This window comes from Camelus dromedarius, chromosome 21 (assembly GCF_036321535.1).
Source record: "Camelus dromedarius isolate mCamDro1 chromosome 21, mCamDro1.pat, whole genome shotgun sequence".
Classification (NCBI taxonomy): Eukaryota; Metazoa; Chordata; class Mammalia; order Artiodactyla; family Camelidae; genus Camelus; species Camelus dromedarius.
This window is the reverse complement of record NC_087456.1, coordinates 7,892,747-7,915,233: the sequence shown is the minus strand read 5'-3', so window position 1 is coordinate 7,915,233 and position 22,487 is coordinate 7,892,747. Positions and strand designations below refer to the sequence as shown.

General features: G+C 51.6%; 1 protein-coding gene across 2 annotated transcripts in view; it reads right to left on the bottom strand.

Annotated features, from left to right (window-relative positions):
* The window catches only part of RASSF5 (Ras association domain family member 5), a 68,846-nt gene that overhangs the window by 16,444 nt on the left and 29,915 nt on the right, over positions 1 to 22,487 (bottom strand). Inside the window, exon 1 of one of the 2 annotated variants that reach the window (XM_064477125.1) lies at positions 12,838 to 13,351. The exons of the other annotated variant lie outside the window; for it this stretch is intronic. Coding sequence (XP_064333195.1) covers positions 12,838 to 12,957 — 120 coding nt within the window. The 5' untranslated portion in view covers positions 12,958 to 13,351. Of the gene's footprint in view, positions 1 to 12,837; positions 13,352 to 22,487 lie in introns of those variants that run through there. 2 annotated transcript variants of the gene reach the window in all.

Sequence of the window (22,487 nt, the reverse complement as noted above, 5' to 3'; positions counted from 1 at the left end):
CAGAACCAATTTAAAGAGGATTTCATTGCAAATCAGATGTCTGACAAGGGATCAATAACCAAAATATATAAGGAGCTCATGTAACTCAACAATAAACAAACAACCAACCTAGGAGGGGATGGGTATAGCTCAGTGGTAGAGTGCATGCTTAGCATGCACGAGGTCCTGGGTTCAATCCCCAGTGCCTCCATTAAAAAAAAAGTCTTGTTCACAGCAGCACTATTTACAATAGCCAAGACATGGAAATAACCTAAATGTCCATTAACAGATGACTGGATAAAGAAGTGGTATATTTATACAATGGAATACTACTCAGCCATTAAAAAGAAGTTAAAAAATAGACAACCTAATTTAAAAAATGTACAAAGGACTTGAACAGACAAATCTCCAAAGAAGACATACAAATGGTCAATAAGCACATGAAAAGATGTTTGACATCACTAGTCATTAGGGAAATGCAAATCAAAGCCACAATGAGATGCCATCTCACACCTATTATGTTGGTTATTATCAAAAACACAGAAAATAACAACCCATGTGTGTTGCTGGTGGGAGTGAAAAATGGCAAAAGCTGCTATGGAAAATGGTACGGCGATTCCTCAAAAGATTAAACATGAAATTCCCATGTGATCCAGCAATGCCATTTCTGGACATACACCCAAAAGAAGGGAAAGCAAGGACTTGAACAGGTATTTGTACACTCACGTTCAAAGCACTATTCACAACAGCCAAAACACGGAAGCGGCACATTCATGGGTGACTGGATAAACGAAATGTGATGTATACATACAATGGAACATTACTCATCCATAAACAGGAAGGAAACTCTGACACAGGCTACAACATGGATGGACTTGAAGACATTATGCTAAGTGAAATAAGCTAGTTACAAAAGGACAAATACTTCATGATCCCACCTATGTGAGGTTCTTAGAGTAATCAAATTCAAAGAGACAGAAAGTAGAATGTGGTTGCCAGGCACCGTGGGGAGGAGGGAATGAGAAGTTACTGTCTCACGGGTTCAGAGTTCAGAAGATGCAAAAGTTCTGGAGGGGGATGGTGGTGATGGTTGTAAGACAATGTGAAAGTACTTAACACCACAGAATTATACACTTAAAAATGGTGAAAATGGTAAATTTTATGTTATATATATTTTATTACAATAAAAAAAAGAAGATTTCCAGAGCAGGGGAATGTGGAGGCCACGTAATCAGCTGGTTTCAACTGGTGTCCCTAAAGTCAGGAGTGTCCCTTACTTTCTGTATTCCAGGAAAGTGAGGAGTCAATCCTGCTTCTAAGCAAGTTGGCCCCCATCCCAGGACCTCCAGGACCAGGCTCTTCTCCTAGGCCCAGGCACCTCCTGCCAGGTCACTGACAGTTGGGTGACCACTAGGGATGCCCTGGACAGCCCAGCCCGGCTCAGAGGAGCCACTGCAGCTAGGTGAGGGCCTAACAGCCTCTCAAGACTCTCCACGGGGGAGCTCAGGGGCAAAGAAGCCTGGGCTCAGAGATCCGGAAGGACCTTGGGATGAACAGTCCAATCACCCACATTCTGCAGAAACTGAGTCATCAGGTGACTCAAGCAGTGGGCACTGGCCAACCCACTTCAGACGCTCTCCCCGACTCCATCATGGCTGGCCACGGGCGAGGAGCTACGTCTGCCTTTCCAACCTCATACACCCCTAGAGAAATGGACAGCACAGCAAAGGAAGATTGGGGGCCACATTCTCTCTTCTTTCTCCTAAAGGCCACAGAGTCGTGGAATTCTCTTGAAGTCATTGAGCTGGGAGCTGGGTACCAGCTCGCCTTCGGAGTTTTCCATCCCCACCTCCACATCGCCCCCTCACTCTAACCTAGTGGCCTTCTCTGCCCAAGAATGCTTTGAACACAGGGTTCCTCAGCTTCGCGTAGGATCCCGCACGCTCTGAGAGCCACAGAGTCAGACCCTGGAGAGTCACTAGGTCATGAGAGACGGGTGGCTCTGGGAGTCCAGCTCGTGTGCTGTGATGTAGGCCCTTTCCCGGGAGGTGCAGGACGTGGGCGCCAGGGCTGCACGTGCACCCCCTCCCACACGTGCTGCCTCCAGTTCAGGACCAGCTTCCTGTGGGACAGGGCGTTTGGCGCCGTAAAGGATTCAGAGGATTCTGAGGTGGTGAGCGGCAGGTGGGAGCTGGGTACCCTCAATGACCAGGTTTGCTAGGAGGGGAGGGGCGGCTGGAGACACCAGCTGTTCTGCTCTGCTGCAGGGAGTGGGTCCTTCTCGGCTCCCCTCTCACTGGAAACCCCCCCCCCACTGCCTTCAGCTTTGCAGGCTGGGCTGGCTCTGGTGCTGGAGCCCCCCCACTGGCCCACACACGCCCTCTCGTCTCCGTCTCCGTGCTGCCTGCCCTGCTAACCCCACCCCTCCCTCCTTTGCTGCTTGGGGATTACTTTGTGACACTGAATCGCATCTTAGTTGGTAACTGAGTGGCTCAAGGTCTTTGCACGTGTGTACCCTCTCATTGTGTCATAACGGCTCAGGGGTGGGGACATCTGGTTTCCTTTCTCCTAAATGGCTTGACAAAGGGCACTGTCCTCAGTGACTCCAAGACGAATGCGTGGACATGGGGCTGCATCTGTGGGCATTTCCTGGCCTCCCTGCTGGGGCTTCAACGACTTGGGTAATTCTGGAGAAAGCTGTAGGAGAGGCAGCCCCTCAGGGGCTGGGGGCTCCAGCACTAAATTACTCGGGCCCAGGTTCTGGATCTGCCCCTGATTACCATGTGACCACTGACCCCTTCAGTGCTTCAGTTTCCTCACCATTAAATGGAAACCATACATACAGCTGACCCTTAAACAATGCAGGGGTTAATCCACATATAACTCATAGTGGGCCCTCAGCATCCTCGGTCATTCTGCATCCGTGATTCAGCCAACCGCAGATGGTGTTGCACTGTCGTATTTACTACTGAAAAATATCCACGTATAAGTAGCCCCATGCAGTTCAAACCCGCGTTGTGCAAGGGTCAACTGTCGTTGTCGTGAGGATTAAGTGAGTCTGGACACTTAGAACAGCGCCTGGCACGCATCAAGGCCCAGTAATCAACTGTCGTCATTCTCCGTTCTCACCATTTCCCAGCAGACCCCCAGCTCCTGCCCTTTCTTTCTGTGAATAGAGCCTTGTACCTCTTACGCGCCCCAGCCAGGCACCCCACCTCCTCACGTCACAATTCGACACCCATTTGCGTTTCTCTGAACGGACTTTATCACCATCCCAAGCCCAGGAGCCCCCGCTGCGTTCTCACGGCCAGATGTAGGGCCTTCCTCTAGTGATTACTCTCCACTGGAGGGGGAGTTCTCCCCGTTTCATAGAGGGAGAAAGTGAGGCTGAGAGTGATGAGCATGCTTCCTGAGGTCACCCGGAGCGGAGGCTGGGGGCTGGGGTTCCAGGCCCAGTGTCGGGCTCACATCAGGGCCTGGGGCCCCTGCCCACTCCATCTGGGCTGGCTGAGAATGCTCAAACCACTGGGATCACCAAACTGGGACCTTCATTTGCTCAGAATTAAACTGGGAAAGTAAAACAAATGAAAGTGTGTTGGTTCCTCCCTCCCTCCCTCAACCTGCCACTCTGCTAGGCTGAAGGGCAGACAGGAGACAGCCATTAGCGTGGGCTCTCCCGCCTCCTTGCATAGCCTCTCTGCCCCAACCCCCCAGGAGGCCCCACTTGAGGAAGCACCACGCCAACTCCTGCCAGCAGGTGCCAGGGCCCGGTTGCTTAGTGACCCAGCCCTGCGCGCCCTCACCCTCCAGGGCAAACGGCTGAGCAATCACAAATGGGGTGGAGGGGGCCGCTCTATGTTTGGAAAGTTGTCCTTGTATCTTTTGCTCACTCAGTGAGATTTTTCTTCTCGGAGTTACTGGAAAAATCCATCAATTCTGCATCCAGAATCTTAGCAAGCGACCCTCTAAAATTACCCAAGATCAGCTTTCACATACTTTGCCTAAGGCGCTATGCGCGTGTTCCCCAGGGAGCCCCTGCTGCCTCTGAGGGAAAGCCGCTTTCTGAGAAATAAGCTCCAAGCCCACTCCTTTATCAGATGTGCATTAAGCGCCTACCATGTGCCGAGGACACAACGATGAACAAGGTATGGTCCCTCATTGGGAAAATTACAGCCCATCAAAATGAGGGCCAGGAGAAGGGTACGCCGGTGTTTGGGGAGCACAAAGAAGGGAACGTCAAGTTGCAACTGGAAATGCTCTCTAAACACCCCGGACCCACCAGCTCCCACATCCTCCTCGCTAAGGCACACTTTCCCAGCCATGTGTGAGTAGGGAGGTTATGCCTGCCTCCTGCCTCTCCACGTGTTCCGGCCAACAGCGGGCCCTGCAGCCCGAGCACCCCTTGTCACCTACATCACGGTGTTGGGGACAGCCCAGCCCCGCTCCTCACTCTGGGGGAGAGCCGGGAGGAGACAAGGAGAAGGAGGGGCTCACGGTCTGGGAGGTTGATGACGTGATGGTGATAAGAGTGTGGCGACCCAGACGTCCCAAGACCAGAACAGGAACACACGGATTTTAGCATTTTAGCATCAGGAAGTTGGCTGAATGAGAAAAAGAGCTTCGTGTGGCAGGTCAGTAGCCTAGAGCTGGGGGGTCTGAGCTTATCTGGAGTCTTTTGAAACTTGACTCTCACCCAAGATGCCGTGTGTGTGGTGGGAAGGGCATGTGTTTTGGAGTTGGACGAGCATGGCGTGGGGGACTGGCCCTCGGCTAACACCCTCCCACATACTACCTCACTGAACTTGACAGCAAGGGAAATTCTGCCCGTGTGGTCTGTCAGGCATAAAGGCTCTGCAGCCACCCTCCCTACATTTTTCTCCCCCTAGGATTGTAGCCTCACCCGTAGCAGGGATCCGACCAGCTGGAGTCACGCTGTCTAGTACCATGGACAAGGAAGGACTGATAACTGGGTTGGAGGAGGGTGGCGGTCAAAAGCACAGCACCCCTCCCTCTGCCAGCGATGGGTTACAAGCAGGCCTGCTCGGAAACAGAGGATTGACTGTAATGACCCCGAAGAGCCTCCTCCAGCTCCAGGAGTCTCTGCTTTTCAGAGGAAAAGTTAATCTCCTCTAATCCTGCCAGCGGCGGCTACAGCTCTATCACTGCCAGTCTGTCCCCAGCCCCTTCCTGGGCTATTTATGCCCAAGTTCTCTGACTCTGGGAGCCAGCCCCTCCATCCTCCTGTCTTGGGAGCTGCTGCCACATCCTGATGAAAGCCATGTGGCCGCGGGGCACATGCAGAGTGTCTTCCCTGTGGATGACCCCCTGTCCAGGAGCCCCGATCCAGACACTTCATGGGTAGGGAAGGGGAGCAACGAGGATCTGTTTCATAATGTGGCTGAGGCCATAGGTCTTTCTTTAAGTGTGAAGATTGCATTTTATCCATCTCTGCCTCTCCCACCCCCAGTGCTCAGGCTATATGGAAGTTATACACACAATGTCTTGATGGAGGCCAGGCATTGCAGGGTTTTAGATGCTACAGAAAGAGCAGGAACAAAGTGTGGGCCTTTTTTCTGGAAGCACAAGGGAGGCTCTGAAGGCTTTGGGATGCCAGGATGATATATGCCCCTGGCAACTGAACGCAGGGTACACAGAAGGGGAAGACACAGGATGGAAGTCAGCTGGGTGACCTGGAGCATCTACGGGAGAGGTGACAAGCACCCAACACTGGGTAGGGCAGGGGACAGAAAGGAGAGGCCGACATCTGAACACAGTGACAGACTGGATGGAAGGGATGGTGGGGGAGACTCCTGAGGTTTCAGGTGGAGGATTAGGAGGGTGGGGCAGAGGCAGGGAGAGAAATTGGTATGGGCAAAGCTGTGAGCTGGTTCTGTACATATTAAACTTCAGGCATCTGAGGGGCATGGGAGACCTCCAATGGGCTACAGAAAATTTTGTTCTAGAGCCAAGGAGTGAGGTGAGATGTGGATGGAGGCTGGGACATGAAAAGTAAAGCTGGGGTTGGGCAGGAGAAGAGAAGTGACAAGGGACCAGGACAGCACCACGGACAGAAGCCACAGGCTCAGCGAGTCAGACCTGAAGTTTTCTGCCCTGACAGCTCCCTTCTTCCTGCTGGCCCTAAAATTAAATGCTTCTGATTCTTGGCAAGTTCGTCTGGTCCTCCTGTCCCCAGAGAATACGCCATGCCAGGACTGGGTCCCCATGCTCTTTTATGGGTAGGTGGAGCCATCCAGAAGAGGAAACCGAGGTCCTGGATGGAGACAGGTCTTGGTCCTCCACACAGGAGGATCCCAAAGCCAGCGAGCACACAGGTGTGGGTTACCTGGCGAGTCAGGAGCAGTGGAGGGAAGGGAACACAGGCTACTGGGCAGCCAGGTTGGGCCTGATGGTGCCTCCCTGTCAAGTTCATGGGCTGGAAGTGGGATCCAGAGTCCAACCTGATGGGATGAACTAAGCTGGGATTCAGGATGGATACCAGTGTGAAACTTTTTTTCCTTTCTCCCTAAACTGTGTGGGTGAATGGCTATAGCATGTGCCCTGAGCTGTAACTGGAATCACTTTAGAGGGAAAAGCCAGCTGAGTCAGGATAAGCAGTCTAAGCTTGTGAAGACAGAGGGATGGGTGGGAGGGAGGAATCTGGACCACAGAGGTGAGGATGGGTAACTCCCAGGTGGTCCTGGAGAGGGGGCTCACGTCAACCATTCAGGCCCTCATCTAAACCCCACCCTAGGAAAGTCCTTACAACTTAGAGAACTTGGTACTCAGGACCTAGTATCTCTCCCAGCCCCACAAGGTTCTGCTCCCGAGCAGAGTGGTGAGGGATTCTCAGTTAAAGAAGGAAGATGGACAGGCTCATTTCACACTCATTGAAGGACCAGACAAAGAGCCTGAGTCTGGAGGGTTGCAGTGTTTTGGCCACAGCCCCTCAGTTCAAAGCTGGGGCTGGGATGAGAGGCCAGGACTTGGCTTACAGTTCTGTGCTGTGTCCGTTACATCACACACCGGTCACGATCACAAAGGGCTGTCCCCTCAACATCCCTGCTCGACACGTTGTGGTGAGAGCAATGGGGACAGCTCTGAGCAGGGACCCAGGGGCCTGAGGCCTTGGCTCTGTCTCTGCTTAGCTGTGTGACCAGGGACAGATCCTTTTACCTTCTGGGTTCCCAGCCTAGGAAACTCTGGAATCTGTGAGAAGTGCTCATCTTGCATTCCAACTGAAGTTGTCAGTTAATTACCAAATATTTCCTAAACAGGTGGTTCCTAGACTTCCGTATATACAAGACTCACCTGGGGGAAGCATTTAAAAAGCAGATTTGAGGGCTCTACCTCTAAAAACTCAGAAGCCAGTAAGTCTAGAGTGGGGTCCTTGACCCTTCATTTTCAAAAGTGATCCAAAAAGATTCTGATGTCAGAGGGCAGGGCCAACCTTTCAGCATCACTGAAGGCTTTTAGATGCTACAGAAGAACGAGGGAAGTGCTGAGTAAGGAAAAACACCTGTCCTCAAAAAGTTCCCAGTGTAGTGGGGGAGACAGGACCCACCCCAGGAACAGCACATCCTTGGTGACAGATGGAGAGGTACAAGGTCAGAGAGACAGAGCTTACGGCCCTTCACCAAGAAAGCAGAGCAGAGCTTCCAAAGGTGGTTGGGCAGAGAGGGTGGGAGGAGGCATGCGTGGCAGAGACAGCTAAGTGTCCACCACAACCGGCTTCCTGGTCCACCTGGGCTCACAGCTGTACTTCATTTCCCAGCCTCCTTGTGGTTAGGTGTGGGCATGTGACCGAGTTCTGGCCAATGGCACATGGGTGTAAAACACACACACACCACTTCCGGGCCTGGCCCACAAAATCTCATGTGTTATCCTGAGCCCCACCTGCCAATGTAACTTTACTTAAAGAGGGAAACTGACTTCTATTATGTTCAACGATGGAAAATAATGGGGGCTGTTGGTTACTACAGTTAGTCCATCCCAATTACACAGGATGCCCCAGAGATGATGGAGCGACGGAACTCAACATGCATTTACGCAGCGCCTGCTTTTGTAACCAGTACTCGGTGCCACATTGCACCTGAACGGGATGCGAGCTCCGACCTAACGGGACTTACCATTTTCATGGAGAAAAGCAACACCAGGAAAGGCCAGAGAGGCAACAGGCAGTAAATTCCACAGGAGGGGAGCAGAGGCTGCAGCCCAGAAGGAAGGCTCTTGCATAATTGTGAGAGCACGAAGAGTCTTTTGAGGTGAGTCCTGGGCTGTGTGGGCTTCTGAGATAGCATATAAAAGAGCAGTTATATGGCCCAACGGTTCTGAAGATTTTAATTTTATCTATATTGCTCAAATTTGGAACGAACTTATTTTTAGCACCCTTTTCTTATCTCTCATGCCAAGAAGGTCCAGGGCAGGTGCTGTGCCTGAGGCCCCACCTGCTGCTGGTGGAGAGATGCGGGTTTCCCTGACTGGTCCCAGGGCGGTCCAGCTTGGAAGATGTCCCTGGAGTGCCACAGAGGCCCTGACCAGGGAGGGGCCGACTGGCCAGGCAAGAGCAGATGGGACAAGTGCAGGCACGGAGCCGGGAGTGTCTTCATACTCTGACCTCTGAGACTGCCCACTTTTTCTTTGCATCTTCCTTGAATTTTTCAAGAATCAGTGGTGTCAATGGAGACCAGAGAAGGCCTGGGCGTGTGTTGGGAGTAGGATGGGAGAGTATTCCAGCTGTGCTTAAGTATATTTAACCATAGATGGATCCAACCTTCTGTCCTCCATATCCACAAAGAAAACACACATGAGGAAGATACAGCAAGCAGTACTCTAGGATAGATACTAAGAAGAACTTTTAAATAATTAAAGTTGTAAGATTCTAGAACTGATGACAGGGACCCCCTGCTAGGGTTAAGTGTAGAGTGAATGTTCCTTGGCCAGTTTGCCTTAGGAATGGAGGGCGGGTGAGGCCCTCACTGAGCGGAGGGATGGTAAGGACCCTTCAACCCTTTCCTAGCCTGAGGCTGTTTGGGTCTTTCCATTTTGTAGAAGATTCTGAGAGGACAAGGACTGCAGCTCGGCCCAGTCACCCTCAGAGCGAGAAGAAGCACAAAGAGCACTTGATGAGATACCCAAGAGGGGTGTCAGTCTTGGCTCCACCCAACCAGATATTTGGCCTGGTGAAGTCCTCCAGTCTCTCTGGGCCTCAGTTTCTCCATCTGTAAGGTGAGGAGCTAAAGCCGGTTCATTCCAGCTCTGTAAGCAGTGGGCTTTCTGTGTCCTCCGAGCACTCACCCTGATGCTCTGGGTGACTCCAGAGTCCTGGAGCCTGTGGCACAAGCAGAGAGAGAGCTCAAAGTGCCCTGTCCCTGCTCAGAGGTCAAAACTCTAAACTGCTGCCCCCGGCAGGCATCCGGGGGAACAGATGGGAGTGGAAGTTGGCCTCACTTCCAGGGTCAGCTCCCAGACAGGAATAAAGGAGCAGCTGGCAGGGATGGCCAGAGGTCCCAGTCACCAGACCCACAAATCACCAAATCTTGCCTTTTGTAGGACTAAAGCAGAAAAATCTCCAGGCTGGGAGATGAGAGATGTAGGTTCTAACCCTGGGTCCATCATGAACTTGCTGTGTGACCTTGAATGAGCAGCCCCCACACCCAGATTCCAATGTCTTAGCCTGGGTAACCATGTGAGTGCCTTCCCGAGAGCAGCTCGAACGTCTAAGCACACAGGCTGGGTTTCTCCCAAGCCACCAGGAGCCCCATTTGGACACATGACCCTAATCATGCCCAGCAGCCAAGGGGGGCGTCCCCACAGAGCACCACCTCAGGACCCGGAAACCATGAGACTGAAAATCAGGTCTCCCTGCCCCTCTCAGAGGAGGCCCGAGGCCCCAGGAAGCTGCCTTTTTCTGAAAGGCGAGAACCAGCTGGGGCCCAGGGCCTGGCCCCATTTCCTCTGCTGCTGCCTCTCCACCTGCAGGGGCTCCTCTCTGTGAATGGGGGCCTTCCCCACCCTCCCAACTCCCACCAAAGGGGCTGGAGAGAGGTCTCCGGAACTCCCTGGAGGCCAGGCCAGTGAAGGCTCCCAGAACAGCAGGACGGGTCCCCACAGCTCCGCGCCAGCCAGGCACATGCCGCTGGGTGGCAGATACAGGTTGTTCCGACAAGGCTATTTATAGAAGCTGGCTCGGCCTTTCCCGAGTGGGGGCCTCAGTCTCTCAGCGACCGGGAAACATAAACGCCTTTCCTTGGAGACAGGAAGGAGAAATTCTCCTAGGAGCTCAGATGCGATCTCTCTTTGGGTAGGAAAAAAAGCATTGTTAGGGGTCAGAATGGATTCAGGATAGGGCAGATCTCTCTGAAACCCTTTCCAGAAGTGATGCCAAGGGAGGAGAGAGAGCTGAAATGTTATTAAAGGTGGAAAAATATGCCAGAGGACGGGAGACTGAAATATGTGGATGAAGCTTCCCCAGTTCCTAAGTCAATGACATGCACCCCTTCACAATTAGCAGGGGCCCCCTGAGCACTTGCTCCCCGTGAGAGGTGGCCCTGCCCCCCCTGCCTCCCTGAAGGGTGCTGTGCAGATGGCCAGTCTGGTGCTGAGGGAAACTGTTCCCAGAAGCAGTTCTGACCCTCCACTCAAGACCCTTCTAGGCAGAGGCCAGGGAGACAAGGGGCCATGCCCACTGCTCTGTCCTTCTTTGAAGCATTTATCCTTCTCCCCTTGGGGTTCAACAAAATCAATGTCTTAGCCGGGATTCCTGCCCTCTGCAGGCTTACAGACTTGGGCAAAATGAGGTAGGAAGATACGCAGAGATCTCATGACCTGCAATGGATTCAAGAAGCAAAGAAAGAGTCGATGTGGGTGCCATCCCAAATGTGTACATTCAGGAGAGATGCTAGGAAGGGGAGTTTGGGGGCGAATGAGAGAGAAGGCTATTTGGGCCAAGGAACAATTCACCCCTATCCCCACTCCACCCCAGCATATTTTATTCTAAGATATTTCTACTTCTCTCAAGACATACCAGAAACACCTACCTTTTTCGTTTGCCAAGTGGAAGACACCTCAGCCCTGCAGTGCCCCTTCCTCTACCCAATCATGTAAAAAGCCCACCTTCTGGGCCCAAGGGCTTAGAGCTTGGCCGGCAGTGAGTGTAACAGCTAAACTTTGTTCTAAAAACAGGAACCATTTCCGTCCCAGGCAGCAGCAGAACTCTTGAGAGCTATGGTTCTCAAACTCAGTTGCATATCAGAATTACCTGGGGAGCTTTTCAAAATCTTCATGCCCAGGCTACACCCCAGGCCAATTAAATCAGACTCCCCAGCTGGGGGCCCGAGTGTCCCCTACATTTTCCAAAGCTTGGCGGTAACTCCAGTGTGCAGCTAAGGTTGAGAACCACTAGTCTAAATAAAGATCCCAGATAGCTGGAGTGCCCTTATGTGTCTGTGTGTGTGTGTGTGTGTGTGTGGTGTGTGTGGAGGGGCTTCCACACAATGAGGCAAGGATCCGAAGTGAGAGCTGGACACGTCCCCTCTGCAGCCATGCTTTCTGCATGAGCCCTCCCTATCCCTGCCCCCAACCTGTGGGTTAGTTTCTGGCCATTTGCAATACGGAAGTCTCAACCTGTGAGTGTTTATTCTATGAAGGGCCTAGGTGCCATCCACTTTTCACCTAGAGCTTCCAGAGCTGGAATTTGGGGGAAGGTCACCTTCCCAGGCACAGGTGAGCATGCCACCAAACCACGAGGAACAAGCATTGCTCACCAGCCTCACGAAGGGGTGCCCCCAACACAGGTGCTGGTTCCAGGGGTCTGCTTTATTTATTTAGTTGATTCCTGCAAGCACTAAAATCAAAACCTCTCCTCTGATTCTTGGGTGTCCTCCTGCAATCAAAATGTCCAGTGCATTTGTTTGACTTCAGAACCCAGCGAATTCAGGGCCCACAGGCAAGATGAATTATTAACCATTGAGGCCCCAGAGTAAGGTCTGGGGATGCTTTTGGTTAATTCTACTTGGTGTAGGACTGCTAAATTAATGATGGGCCTGCATAACCCTGTGAAATTTAACAGCTCACTTCTGTCTACAAATAGGCCCTTTGAGGCAACCTCTCCAAGGACCTCTCACCTAAATAACAAAACAAATAAATAAACAGAGTTCTGTCTCCACTCCCACCATATCCGTGGCAGATACATGGCTGCAACTGGGAGGGTGAGGCCAGGGAACTCGGGCGTGCTGGGTGTCACGCACATACAACTCCATTAGGGAACACATGCAAACCCCTTTAGATTACCTTCAACTAACCCAGGAAGGCAAAATGAGTGTAGGACAGCCGCCCAGGAGAGCAGTTTTAGTTTGCTTCTAAAATCACCCTGGACTTCTGCAAAGTTGTTGGGCTGTGTTTTAAGATGGTTTCTGGCCATTTGCAATACGGAAGTCTCGACCTGTGAACGTCTATCCTACTGAGGGCCTGAGTGCCATCCACTTTCCACCTAGAGCTTCAAAGCTGGTATCTGGGGGAAGGTCACCCTCCCAGGCACAGGTGAGCATGCCGCCAAACCCCAAGCCAAGCGCTGTCCCCAAATCCTAGAGAGCCATTTTGAAAAGGTCCAGGGACAGGAAATGCCGAAAGGGGCATTAAAAAGAGAATAGTGTTTGCGGGTGGTCCCTGAAGGGCTCCAGATCCCTTTCAGATCCCAAATCCCTGGTCTGCTCAGCCAACAAGTTCAAGAGGGTCCCCAAGGCAACTGCTCACCCACTCTGGTAAGACATGGCTTTGCCTGTTTGCCAGGAGCAAGGTTTCCCTTCTAGACCACAGAGGTTATTTCCCCGCAATGAAAGGCGCTTGTAGTATTATGTTTACCTTCGAAGGATGTTTGCTCTGCACATTCCTGAAAAAGGTGGTCTTGGCAGTGAAGAAGCAATCCTCCAGTTCCTCCTCTAGGCTGCAGTACCCACTGCTCATGCTGCTGTCCACCGTCATCTAGCCCGCAGCCCCGGACGGAGGCAGCCAGCGCATCTGATGGGGCCAGGCTCGGGATGCGGCGGGCGGAGGAGGGGACCTCTCGCCAGGCTCGGCCGCCGCGGCGCGAGCTCCGAGACCCGAGCCCCGCCGGGAGCGAGTCCGTTACCGGGCCGGGCCGGGCCGGGCCGGGCCGAGCCGGCTGCCTCGGTTCCTTACACCGGGGCCCGAGTGTCTCGGGCGGTGGGGTAACCTGTTCCCCAGCGGCTACCAACACGGGGGGCGGACCTGTTCGCCGCCTCGCGCGCCTCGCTCCCCAACTCAGTCGGCATCTGCGGTTGCATCTCCCCGGCGCCGGCTCCCCGCTCCGCCCCGCGCGCAGAGCGCCATCTCGACACCTCCCCCGCCTCCCGCGCCTTTCCTGCCCCTCGCAGTGCAAGCAGAGGAGTTCGGAAGCCACTTCCTCTCGCAAGGTTCCTCAAAGCCGCTCTGCTGTCGCGGCGCCCCTCCCCCCTCCCGCCCCAGGCCTGCGCCTCCCCACTCCGCCGTTGGACCACGCTGGCCAGTGGACCTCGGGCGCCACGAGCCAGATTAGGGATGCAGGGCAGGAACAGACCAGGATGGACCCCAGGGGTCCCCAGGGTTCTAGAAGCAGCTCATTCTCATCACCCTGATGGCTCAGGTTCACGGGGAAGAACGTGCTCTAAGGTGGACACGGTCCCTCCTCCCTTCCCGCCATCCGCTGCCTCACCCACTCCACCCTCTCATTCCTCATTCACCGGCTGAAGGAGCCAGGTCAATCAGAGTGGTTAGAGAAGTGACTGGAGGAGAAGAAAATCAATATCTGGTCTTCCTGGAGAAGCAGCGATATTTTATCTCGGAAATGCCAGGAGAAAGCGCAGGGGCCCCACAAGCATATGCAAATCATGTGCAAAATTATGGCAACCTGAAAAGCCAGCCTGCCCTTCCACCCACACGGAGAACCTGGCCCTCTGGAAGCCTCATTTTACTAAAGGAGCGGGCAGACACCACCCAGGTGATTGGTTCATTTTCCTGACAGCTTGGCCAAGAGGGGTCTTTGCCAGATCTTGTCACTCCCATGGAGGACAGCTCAGTTACACTCCTCCAGCAGACTGGATGAAAAAGCATCTTCCGTGACTAGGGCTGAATCCTTCAAAGCAGTTAGGGCAACGCCCCACAACCTTTCAGACCAGCCTGTACAATAGTGGTTGGAGCTACTTAACCACTGATAGAGCAGCTACGGCCTGTGCCCGGTGATTTACATGCAGTCTGTCATTTCACTTTCCCGATAGCCTTGAGACAGAGATTATTGTTCCCTTCTTATGGATGAGGAAACTGCAGCTTAGAGTCACACAAGTAGGATGTGTGGGCTGGGACTCGGACCCCGGTCCGTGCAATCCTAGGGCTTGTGCTCTGAGCCGCCGTGAGGTACAGTCGCTCAACGCAATGGGACTGTCTTGGTGTGCACGCTGCCGTCTTTCAATAGAGTGGGGCCTGGAGTCTCAGGAAAAGAAGACAAGCCTTCAGAGCCTGGCAATGCTAGGGGCACCACACTCGTGGAGTCTGACGGCCTGGGGACCCCAGGAGCACCCCCAGAGAGTGGCTGAAAGGGGTTAGCAGGACTCTCCAAGTCTGTGTCTCCTGCAGTTCTGAGAGTCTCCATCCAGTCCTGGGGCACAAGCTGGGTGGACGGCTAGACTCAGCCCCCGGACAGCAAGCTGCCAACTCCGTTTTAAGCTCTGGCTACCTCTGTGAGGAACCCTCTCTCTCCCTCATCTTAGTCAAATCTGTCAGTGCTCAGGACGGTTTCAAACTGCAGCCCAGTTTGGCTCCATCCTCCCACTCAGTCTTTTTCCCAGAAGCCTGGCAGGCACGAACATGAGAGAGCTGAGAGCCAGCGCCCCAGCCGGCTGACGGGCCTCAGCTCCAGGGAATGGTCGATGCTTCCCTTGACAGGTAGGTAATAAGTGGAGGTGCACAGCTGGAGAGGGGGGCTGGGGTGAGCTGCGGGGTCTTTCCAGGGAAGAACTCACATTAGTGTGGTTGAAAGTAGGTTCTGGCTTTGTCTGGACCAATCTTATCTTCAAATGAGTATTGTAAAGGCTGTTTTTGGAGTGGAGAGGTGGGGGGGGTGTTTCCAGAGAGAGTGGTTCAGGCAAAGGAAGCTGGTACTGGCCTCACCAGCACCTCCAAACCCAGTGCCAGAATGATGACTCCTGCAGAGAGGGGGGCTCTACATGACCCTTGGGCCATCAGTAACAGCCTACCTGCTTTGTCCAGCAGCACAGCAAAGGAACACGCATTTCTTTATAAAAGGAACCTCCTTGCTCAGTGGGAAGCCAATATTTAAAGAAAAAAATTGTCCCAGTTCTCTGTGGCCACACTGTGTCTTTAGAGTCATTCAAAATGTACAATCTTAAAATACAGCTAATAACAAGCTTTTGAACAGCAAGCCAGAGTACCCCAGGAGTGAGCGTGAGTCTCTCCCTGTGACTAACACACTGGATGCCAGATCTGCTTAGGAGAAGGTCGAGGTGACACTGTGTTCTTTTAGGGTGCTGCTCCCTGCCAGTCCAAATAGTATGAAAATTGACATCTGAATAGGGCTTTTCAAAGCCCTTTTAACGCATCACTTAGTTTTCTCTATAACCTTGAGAGCAGGAATTATTCCCCCATTTTAAAGATGAGAAAACTGAGGGAAGCAACATGTTCCGTTACAGCTCATTACATTCTTTCAAAGCCTCTTAATGCCTAGTTAGTGTCTCTGTCTCTACACCACTCAACCTGTCAATGGATCTAGGCTCGGAAGGCAGCCATGTGTAAGAAGCCAGCAAAAAGGAGACTGCTGGCGAGGACCCTGGGACTAGAACTCTGCGAAGATCACATATGATACAATAAGTTGGTCAGCCTCCAGGAAGAAAAAATCAAGACCAAAGCTCCAGTGTCCCAGAGGGAGGAAGACTGGGTTCCTTTCAGTGCCTAATGACCCTGTCTGCACCTCTTCTCTGTGAATAATCAAGCGTAGTGATAACCTGGCTGGGGGAGGGGAGAAGTCGGTAGGGAAGAACCTGAGCAACAGCCTTTTAAGCCTCTGAAAGTGAACACACAAAGGATGGGAACTGGCTGTTCTTGTCCCTGATCCCAGGAAGAGAAGCCTGACCTGAAGCTGCAGCATCCAGAGCCTCAAAGCCGCAGCATCGTGGCGGGGGTGGGTTCAGAAAGCCCCACTGGAATGGTGGATGGGCAACTTCCCTGTCTCAGAGCGTCAGATGATGAAAGACATTATTTTAAGCTTTCTTCCTTTCTCAGATGCGATCCTGACATGTGGCCAGATCCCCTTGTTAAATCCGCCCTGTGGGTCTGTGTTCCAGAAAAGCTGTGATACAAAAACGGAAGCCAGGAGCTGGTGTTCTAGTCCCAGCTCCACCTCCAGCTTGATGTGGGATCTTGAGCAACTCTGGACATCAGGTTTCCTCATCTGTCCAATGGAGGGGTGTCCGAGATCAGATCTGGGGCCTCATATACTGACCAACATATTCAGAGACTGAAAACTGGGTGAGGTGCCAACTCACCCTTGAAACCTGTTTTGAAACCATTATTAGCCTGTATGTGCGGGCACTGTCCTAGTAAATTCATGTGCATCATTTCATTTAATCCCTACAAATGGATGAGGAAGCTATGGTTATTGTCTCTATTTTACAGAGAGAAGGAGGTTCTGGCAGGGTAAGTAACGAGCTCATAGTCAGACGTGCTAGTTCACGGTGGAGCCGAATCAGCCCAGCCGGTCTGACCCAGAACCCAAGCCTTGAACGCTCTGCAGTCGTACGTACAGAGCGTTGACCCCTGATTGCTCTCATCACAGCCTTACTGCTGAAATCGCAGTCCGACACAAACAAGTCAGGAACTACTCTCTCAGTCCGCCTGTGACCCGGTCTTCTCTTTGGCTCAGTGAGGGTTTCCAGGGTTCAGCCGCTGGCTGTTTTCTCAGTATCACCCACTGCCCTCCACCCTCCACCCATTCTCTCCCTGGGAGCTTAGATCTCACCTACGCCAGTGCTGTCAACCACACCTGCCAGACCCAGGCTCATAACTCTCTCTCTCCCGGGGAGCTCCAGATGGATACCTGCACCAGCTCACGGGTACCCAACCCTACCCACTAGAGCCTCACTCTCAACAGGTCCAAACTGGGCTGATTACTCCTTGCCTCACCCTCCATCTGCTCCCCCTCCGATAGAACGTCCTAGCTTTCTCTCTTTTTTAATTTGAAGTATAGTCAGTTACAATGTGTCAGTTTCTGGTGTACAGCATGTCCTATCTTGATGAGAGTGCCATTACCATAGATTATTGCAAAGCCTTCCAGGAGTTTCCCTGGTTCCCGTCTCTGCCTCCTCCAACCTCCCCACCCACCTGGTTGCCAAAGTTACGCTTCTAGACCAGGATCTGATCAGGGCTGTTCTATCATAAAACCTTTCCATTCAGATTTCAACCAATAATTATTGAGTAAGTACTGAGTATTGAGATCTAGTTGCTTGTTCATTTATTCAACAAATAATCACTCAGCACCTTCTCCATGGCTGGCACTGGACAAGATGTTCGCATTCAGGCCTGAAGAAGACAGAGTCCCTGACTCTCACAATGTCCAGTCTAGTAGCATGACATGAAATAAGACATTATATTAGAGTTACTGAGCTCTCACACTCTTTATTATCACACTTGGTCCTCACAACCCAGCAAGAAGGTACTGTACGGATGAGTAAACCGAGGCTCAGGGTGGCTAATTTGCCCAGTCAAAGAGCAAGTAAGTGGTTAAATCAGATTTCAAACCCAGAGCTTCTGTGTCTGACAATTTTCTATCACAGTTGTCTTTCCTCCAGTGACTCCCCAGTGCCTAGGCTGACATCCCAAACTCCGGAATGGATCCTTCAAGGCCCTTCACAGCACCTGCCCAGCCAACAGCTCAGACTTATCTCCAGCCGCAATCAGGCTGCCCTCCTCCCAGCTGCACACATCTGATTCACATTCCCAGCAGCCGCCCTGCCCTCTCGTGGTCTTGCTTTTGCTGTTTCCTCTGCCCATCAAAACCCTCCTTCTGGCCTCCCCGCTTCCTGACACATGTTCACCAGTCAGGACCACACCGCCCACACCTTCCCCGTGCCTCTCAGAAGCCTTTCCCAGATATGCTCTCTGGGGTGAATCTTAAAAATGCTCCCCTCCATCCTGAGAGCAGCATTTAACAGCATTAAACCACTGTGCACAGCAGAGAGCTCAGTTTCTCCCCAGACGACCTCCTGTTGTAAGAGGTACACGGCTGCACACTATTTAGGCTGACTCACAGGAGACTCACTTTCTCGGGGCTTCTAGCCCACTTCACACTTCTCTCACTTGGCTGCCAGGCTAACAGCTTCGATAGGGCCCTGACACGAACACCAAAGGCAGGTAAATCAGCCCATACCAAGAAGCGGAGGCCCTGCAGAGCTCCTGCTGGGTCTGAGTCAGGCCCAGGAAGTCTGCCTTCTAATTGTCCCCCTTTCGGGGGCCTAGAGAATCACAAAAAGGTTTCTGATCAACAACTCCATCCCTCACATGGCCCTCTCCTGGCAAGGCCAGGCCTCCAATAGCCAGGGCGATACGGTTCAGACATGAGACGTGAACACCTCCTGGACTAGTACACATAGAAAAAGAGCCACGTTGCCTTCTCAGAGCCTCACGACCACCTCGCCCAGGCAGAAGTGATCTCAGGCAGCCCACTGCTTCTAGGAAAGAAGAAGGGGGTGGAGCTGTGAGGAGCACAGAGAAATGGCTCCAGTGCTTAAGGATTTTTAGAGAAATAAGTATTAGATCTCTGTCCCTACTTGGAGCCAGGATATTAAGTGCCTCCTGGTTGGGAAGTCTTCCCTCTCTGATCAGAACTGAGCTTTCCTGGGTTGGACTGAGATGGTCAGATAGGCCTTAGGACAGCTCCTGTTAGAGGCAGCTGTTCAGTATGAGAGCTTTGGCCAGCACTGCTGGCTTCTAGAGTGCGGAGGGAAATCTGTGGAGGGCGGAGCAGCTGTCCAGATCCAGCCAGAGTGGAGCAGGGCGGCCAGGGATGGGCTCCTTTGGCACATGTGGTTGGGCTGGCAACAAATGAGGTAAGATGGAATCATAAAATATATTCAATTAATCCGAAAGAAGGAAGAAAAGAAGAAGGAAACAAAGAACAGATAGGCCAAACAGAAAACAAATAGCAAGATGAGAGGCTTAAAATCTAATTATATCAATAATTACATTAAAGGCAAATGAGCTAAATAACCCAGTTAAGGGGCAGAGATGATCCAATTGGATTTACAAAAAAAAAGGTCCAACTATTTGCTGTCTATCAGAAATGACCTTTAAATATAAAGACACAAATAGCCTAAACGTAAAAGGATGGATTCAGGAATATCACGTTAATGGTAATCAAAAGAAAGCTGGAATGGCTATATTAACATAAAAGCAGATTTTAGACCAAGGAACATTGCCAGGGATGAGGAAAGTTATTTCATAATAATAAAGGGTCAATTAATCACGAGGACATAATGAGCTTAAATGTTTATGCACTCAATAATGGAGTTTAAAACACAGGAAGATAGAACGGTACACAGAAATAGGCAAACCCACAGTTACAGTTGGAGATTTCAACACCCCTCTTTCAATAACCGATGAACACATGGTGTGCCTCAACAAATGTTAGCTACTGTTGTTATCAATCACAATTCAGTTCGATAAACCTTTATCGAACATTTCAGAGGGGCCCAAGACCCTGAATCCCTGGAGAAATGTGAAGGTGTCTATCAAGAGCCTTGTTAGGGAGCCCTGGGCCTCTCTTCAGGGATAGACGGGGTTCCCCAGGCTCCTCCCTTCTGGCTGCCTGGCTCCCCCGTGTGGTAGTTTTGGGTTCAGCACATGGCATGGGGCTGAGGGCTGGGGCAGGACTGATCACTGGCCCTTAGCTCTTTTGAACGGTTCTGGAAAGGCAGAGCCTGGGGTAGGGAGACAGTGGGGTGGCTGCAGGAGGGAGCACTGGGCTGGGAGCCAGGAAACTCAGCTCTCCACGCCAGCTGAGTCACTGCTCAGCGGCTGCAGGGGCTGAAGGAGGTGATTCCAGCAGGGGCCCTGCTAAGGAATGACAGTAGGGGGCTGGGAGTGGGGTGGGGAGGCGCAGGCAGAAAGGCAGCTGTGACCTGACCTGTGGGGCTAAAACACAGCAGCAGACCAGGCAGATCCACCCTGGAAGCTGTCTGTCCCTTTAGTGAATGGGGACAGGGTCTTGAGTCTTTTTATCGACAGAGTAGAGCAATAACTTGCGTCGCAAAGGAGGGGATAGTCCTAAATCTTGTAGCAAAAAGTGCCCGTCAAACCACAAAGCCACAGTGTCCCGGTTTTATATCCAGGAGAGTAACCCAACTTTCTGGTATTGTGGCATGTAGGCAGAGCCAGACCATGAAGGGTTTTGTGTGCTAATCCAGATTTAGACTGATTTTGACGCTAACAGGAAGTCACTGAGGGTTTCCATCACACGGTGACATGATAAAAAAAATCCAGTAAGGCGGGGGCGGGGGGAGGGTACAGCTCAGCGGTAGAGTGCTTAGTCAGCATGCACAAGGTCCTGGGTTCAATCCCCAGTGCCTCCATTAGAATAAGTAAGTGAGTAAATAAACAAACCAACCTAACTACCTCCCCCAAAAAACAAACAAGTAAAAAAATCCAGTAAGGCTTTTGGAGGCACCAGACACTGCCCTGGAATGTCATCCTTTCACATACGTCTTCTCACTGGAGCCGCACAACCACCCTGCCTACTATCCCATTTCTCAGAGAAGCAATCTGAGGCTCAGAGAAACCAGGAGACTTATCTCAGGTCACGTGGCACAAATGTCATCTACACAATCTGAATTAGAACCTAGCTCTTCTGTCACCCCGGCCAGGGCTCTTTCTTTTCTTTAAGAAAGTAATTTATCACCTTTAAAAAATACTACAATAGAAACACGTGGTTATTCAAACAGCACCGAAGTAAACAGCAGAAGTCAGAAGTTCTCTTACTCCGCCCCTGTCACCTCCCAAAGTGAGATCTCTTCTGACAGGTGGCTGGCCCTCGCTCTCCATTTATACACACACACACATACACACGCACAGACACACAGACACACACGTGTACAAAGTACAAATGGGCTTGTCCTGCATGTACCACTGGGTAACTTGTCTCACTTCACACTATCCCCTGTGAGTACATATAGATCCATCCCTTCCTTGTTTTGTATTTTACTTTTTTTTGAGTTCCAATAAAACTTTATTAACAAACACAGATGCAGATTTGCCCTAGAGCCAGGCAAACACCTTACATTGGTTGGGCATCTGAGTTTGTAAAAGATCTTTTTTTTAATTTTATGATTATTATTTTTTTAAATCCCCAACTCCTAATGTGTCCCTCCCCCTCTTCCCTTCCCTGGTAACCACAGTTTGTTTGTCCGTGAGTCTGTTTCGGGTTCAGATCCATCCCTCCTTGGGAAGAGCACCTTGGTCACAGTGCAGGTGGTTGGAATTCCCTTCCCAGCACCCGACAGCCCTCTCCACTGTTTGTAGCGCCCCTTAGTCAGGGGCTGGACCCAATGTCCCGGTGGTCAGGGCACCGAACTAGCAGAGAGCAGCCTCTGAAGGCAGCATTTCCTACTGAGGGCACCTGAAAGGATTCAGAAACAGTGCCTGGCTCAATGAATACGTGTGGAATTAATAGGACACAGTTCTTAGACATACTTTTCTTTTTTAATTTTAGAGATTAAATATTAATTTAATGAGTGTCAGGGAAAAAATCCTAAGTACATCAACAGTGATTCAAGGGTTTTTAAAATTTCCCTCAATATAAGTTTAAGTTTAATAAAAGAAATCTGTTTAAAGAGAAATGTGAAGTAAATAATAGCACAGGTGGAATATTGATATGGCCGGAATCCTAAGTGTGGACAGTGCCTGGGTGAGGTTTGGGGACTGCTGTGGAAGGAGCTGGACTTTGCAGGGGGTGCCCTGGGAGCCTGGTTTCAGAATGCTGCTCCTGGATTCTGGAGGGCCAGGAGGAGGGGATGGAATCCAGGCCTGATGGATGTAAGATTCAATCCCTGGCTGTAAGTGATCTGAGTGGAAGGAAGACTGCTTATGTTTTTGTCTTGTCACCTGTGCCTGCCATGCACCAAAAAAGTGGCACCGAAAGCCAGAGGGACAGAGCTGCCAGGACCCCCCGGGCTGCAGGGGTAATGATGAGAACCAGCAGTTGTGGGCAAGGACTTCCTTTCTTGGGGTCTTCTTCCCCAAAGGCAATGAAAGGACCGGACCTAACCAGCAGAGGTCTCACTTCATCCCGAGGGCACTGGGGGGCCCCTGAGGGACAGAGGTGATAAGAGAACCTTTAGGACAACCTGAGGCATGAAGTCTTTGGGGCATGTCCCCAATAAAGGAACTGCAGCTGTTTGGGTAATATATTGTGACCTTCAGACAATGGCAACCATGTCCTCTAGGAAACAGGC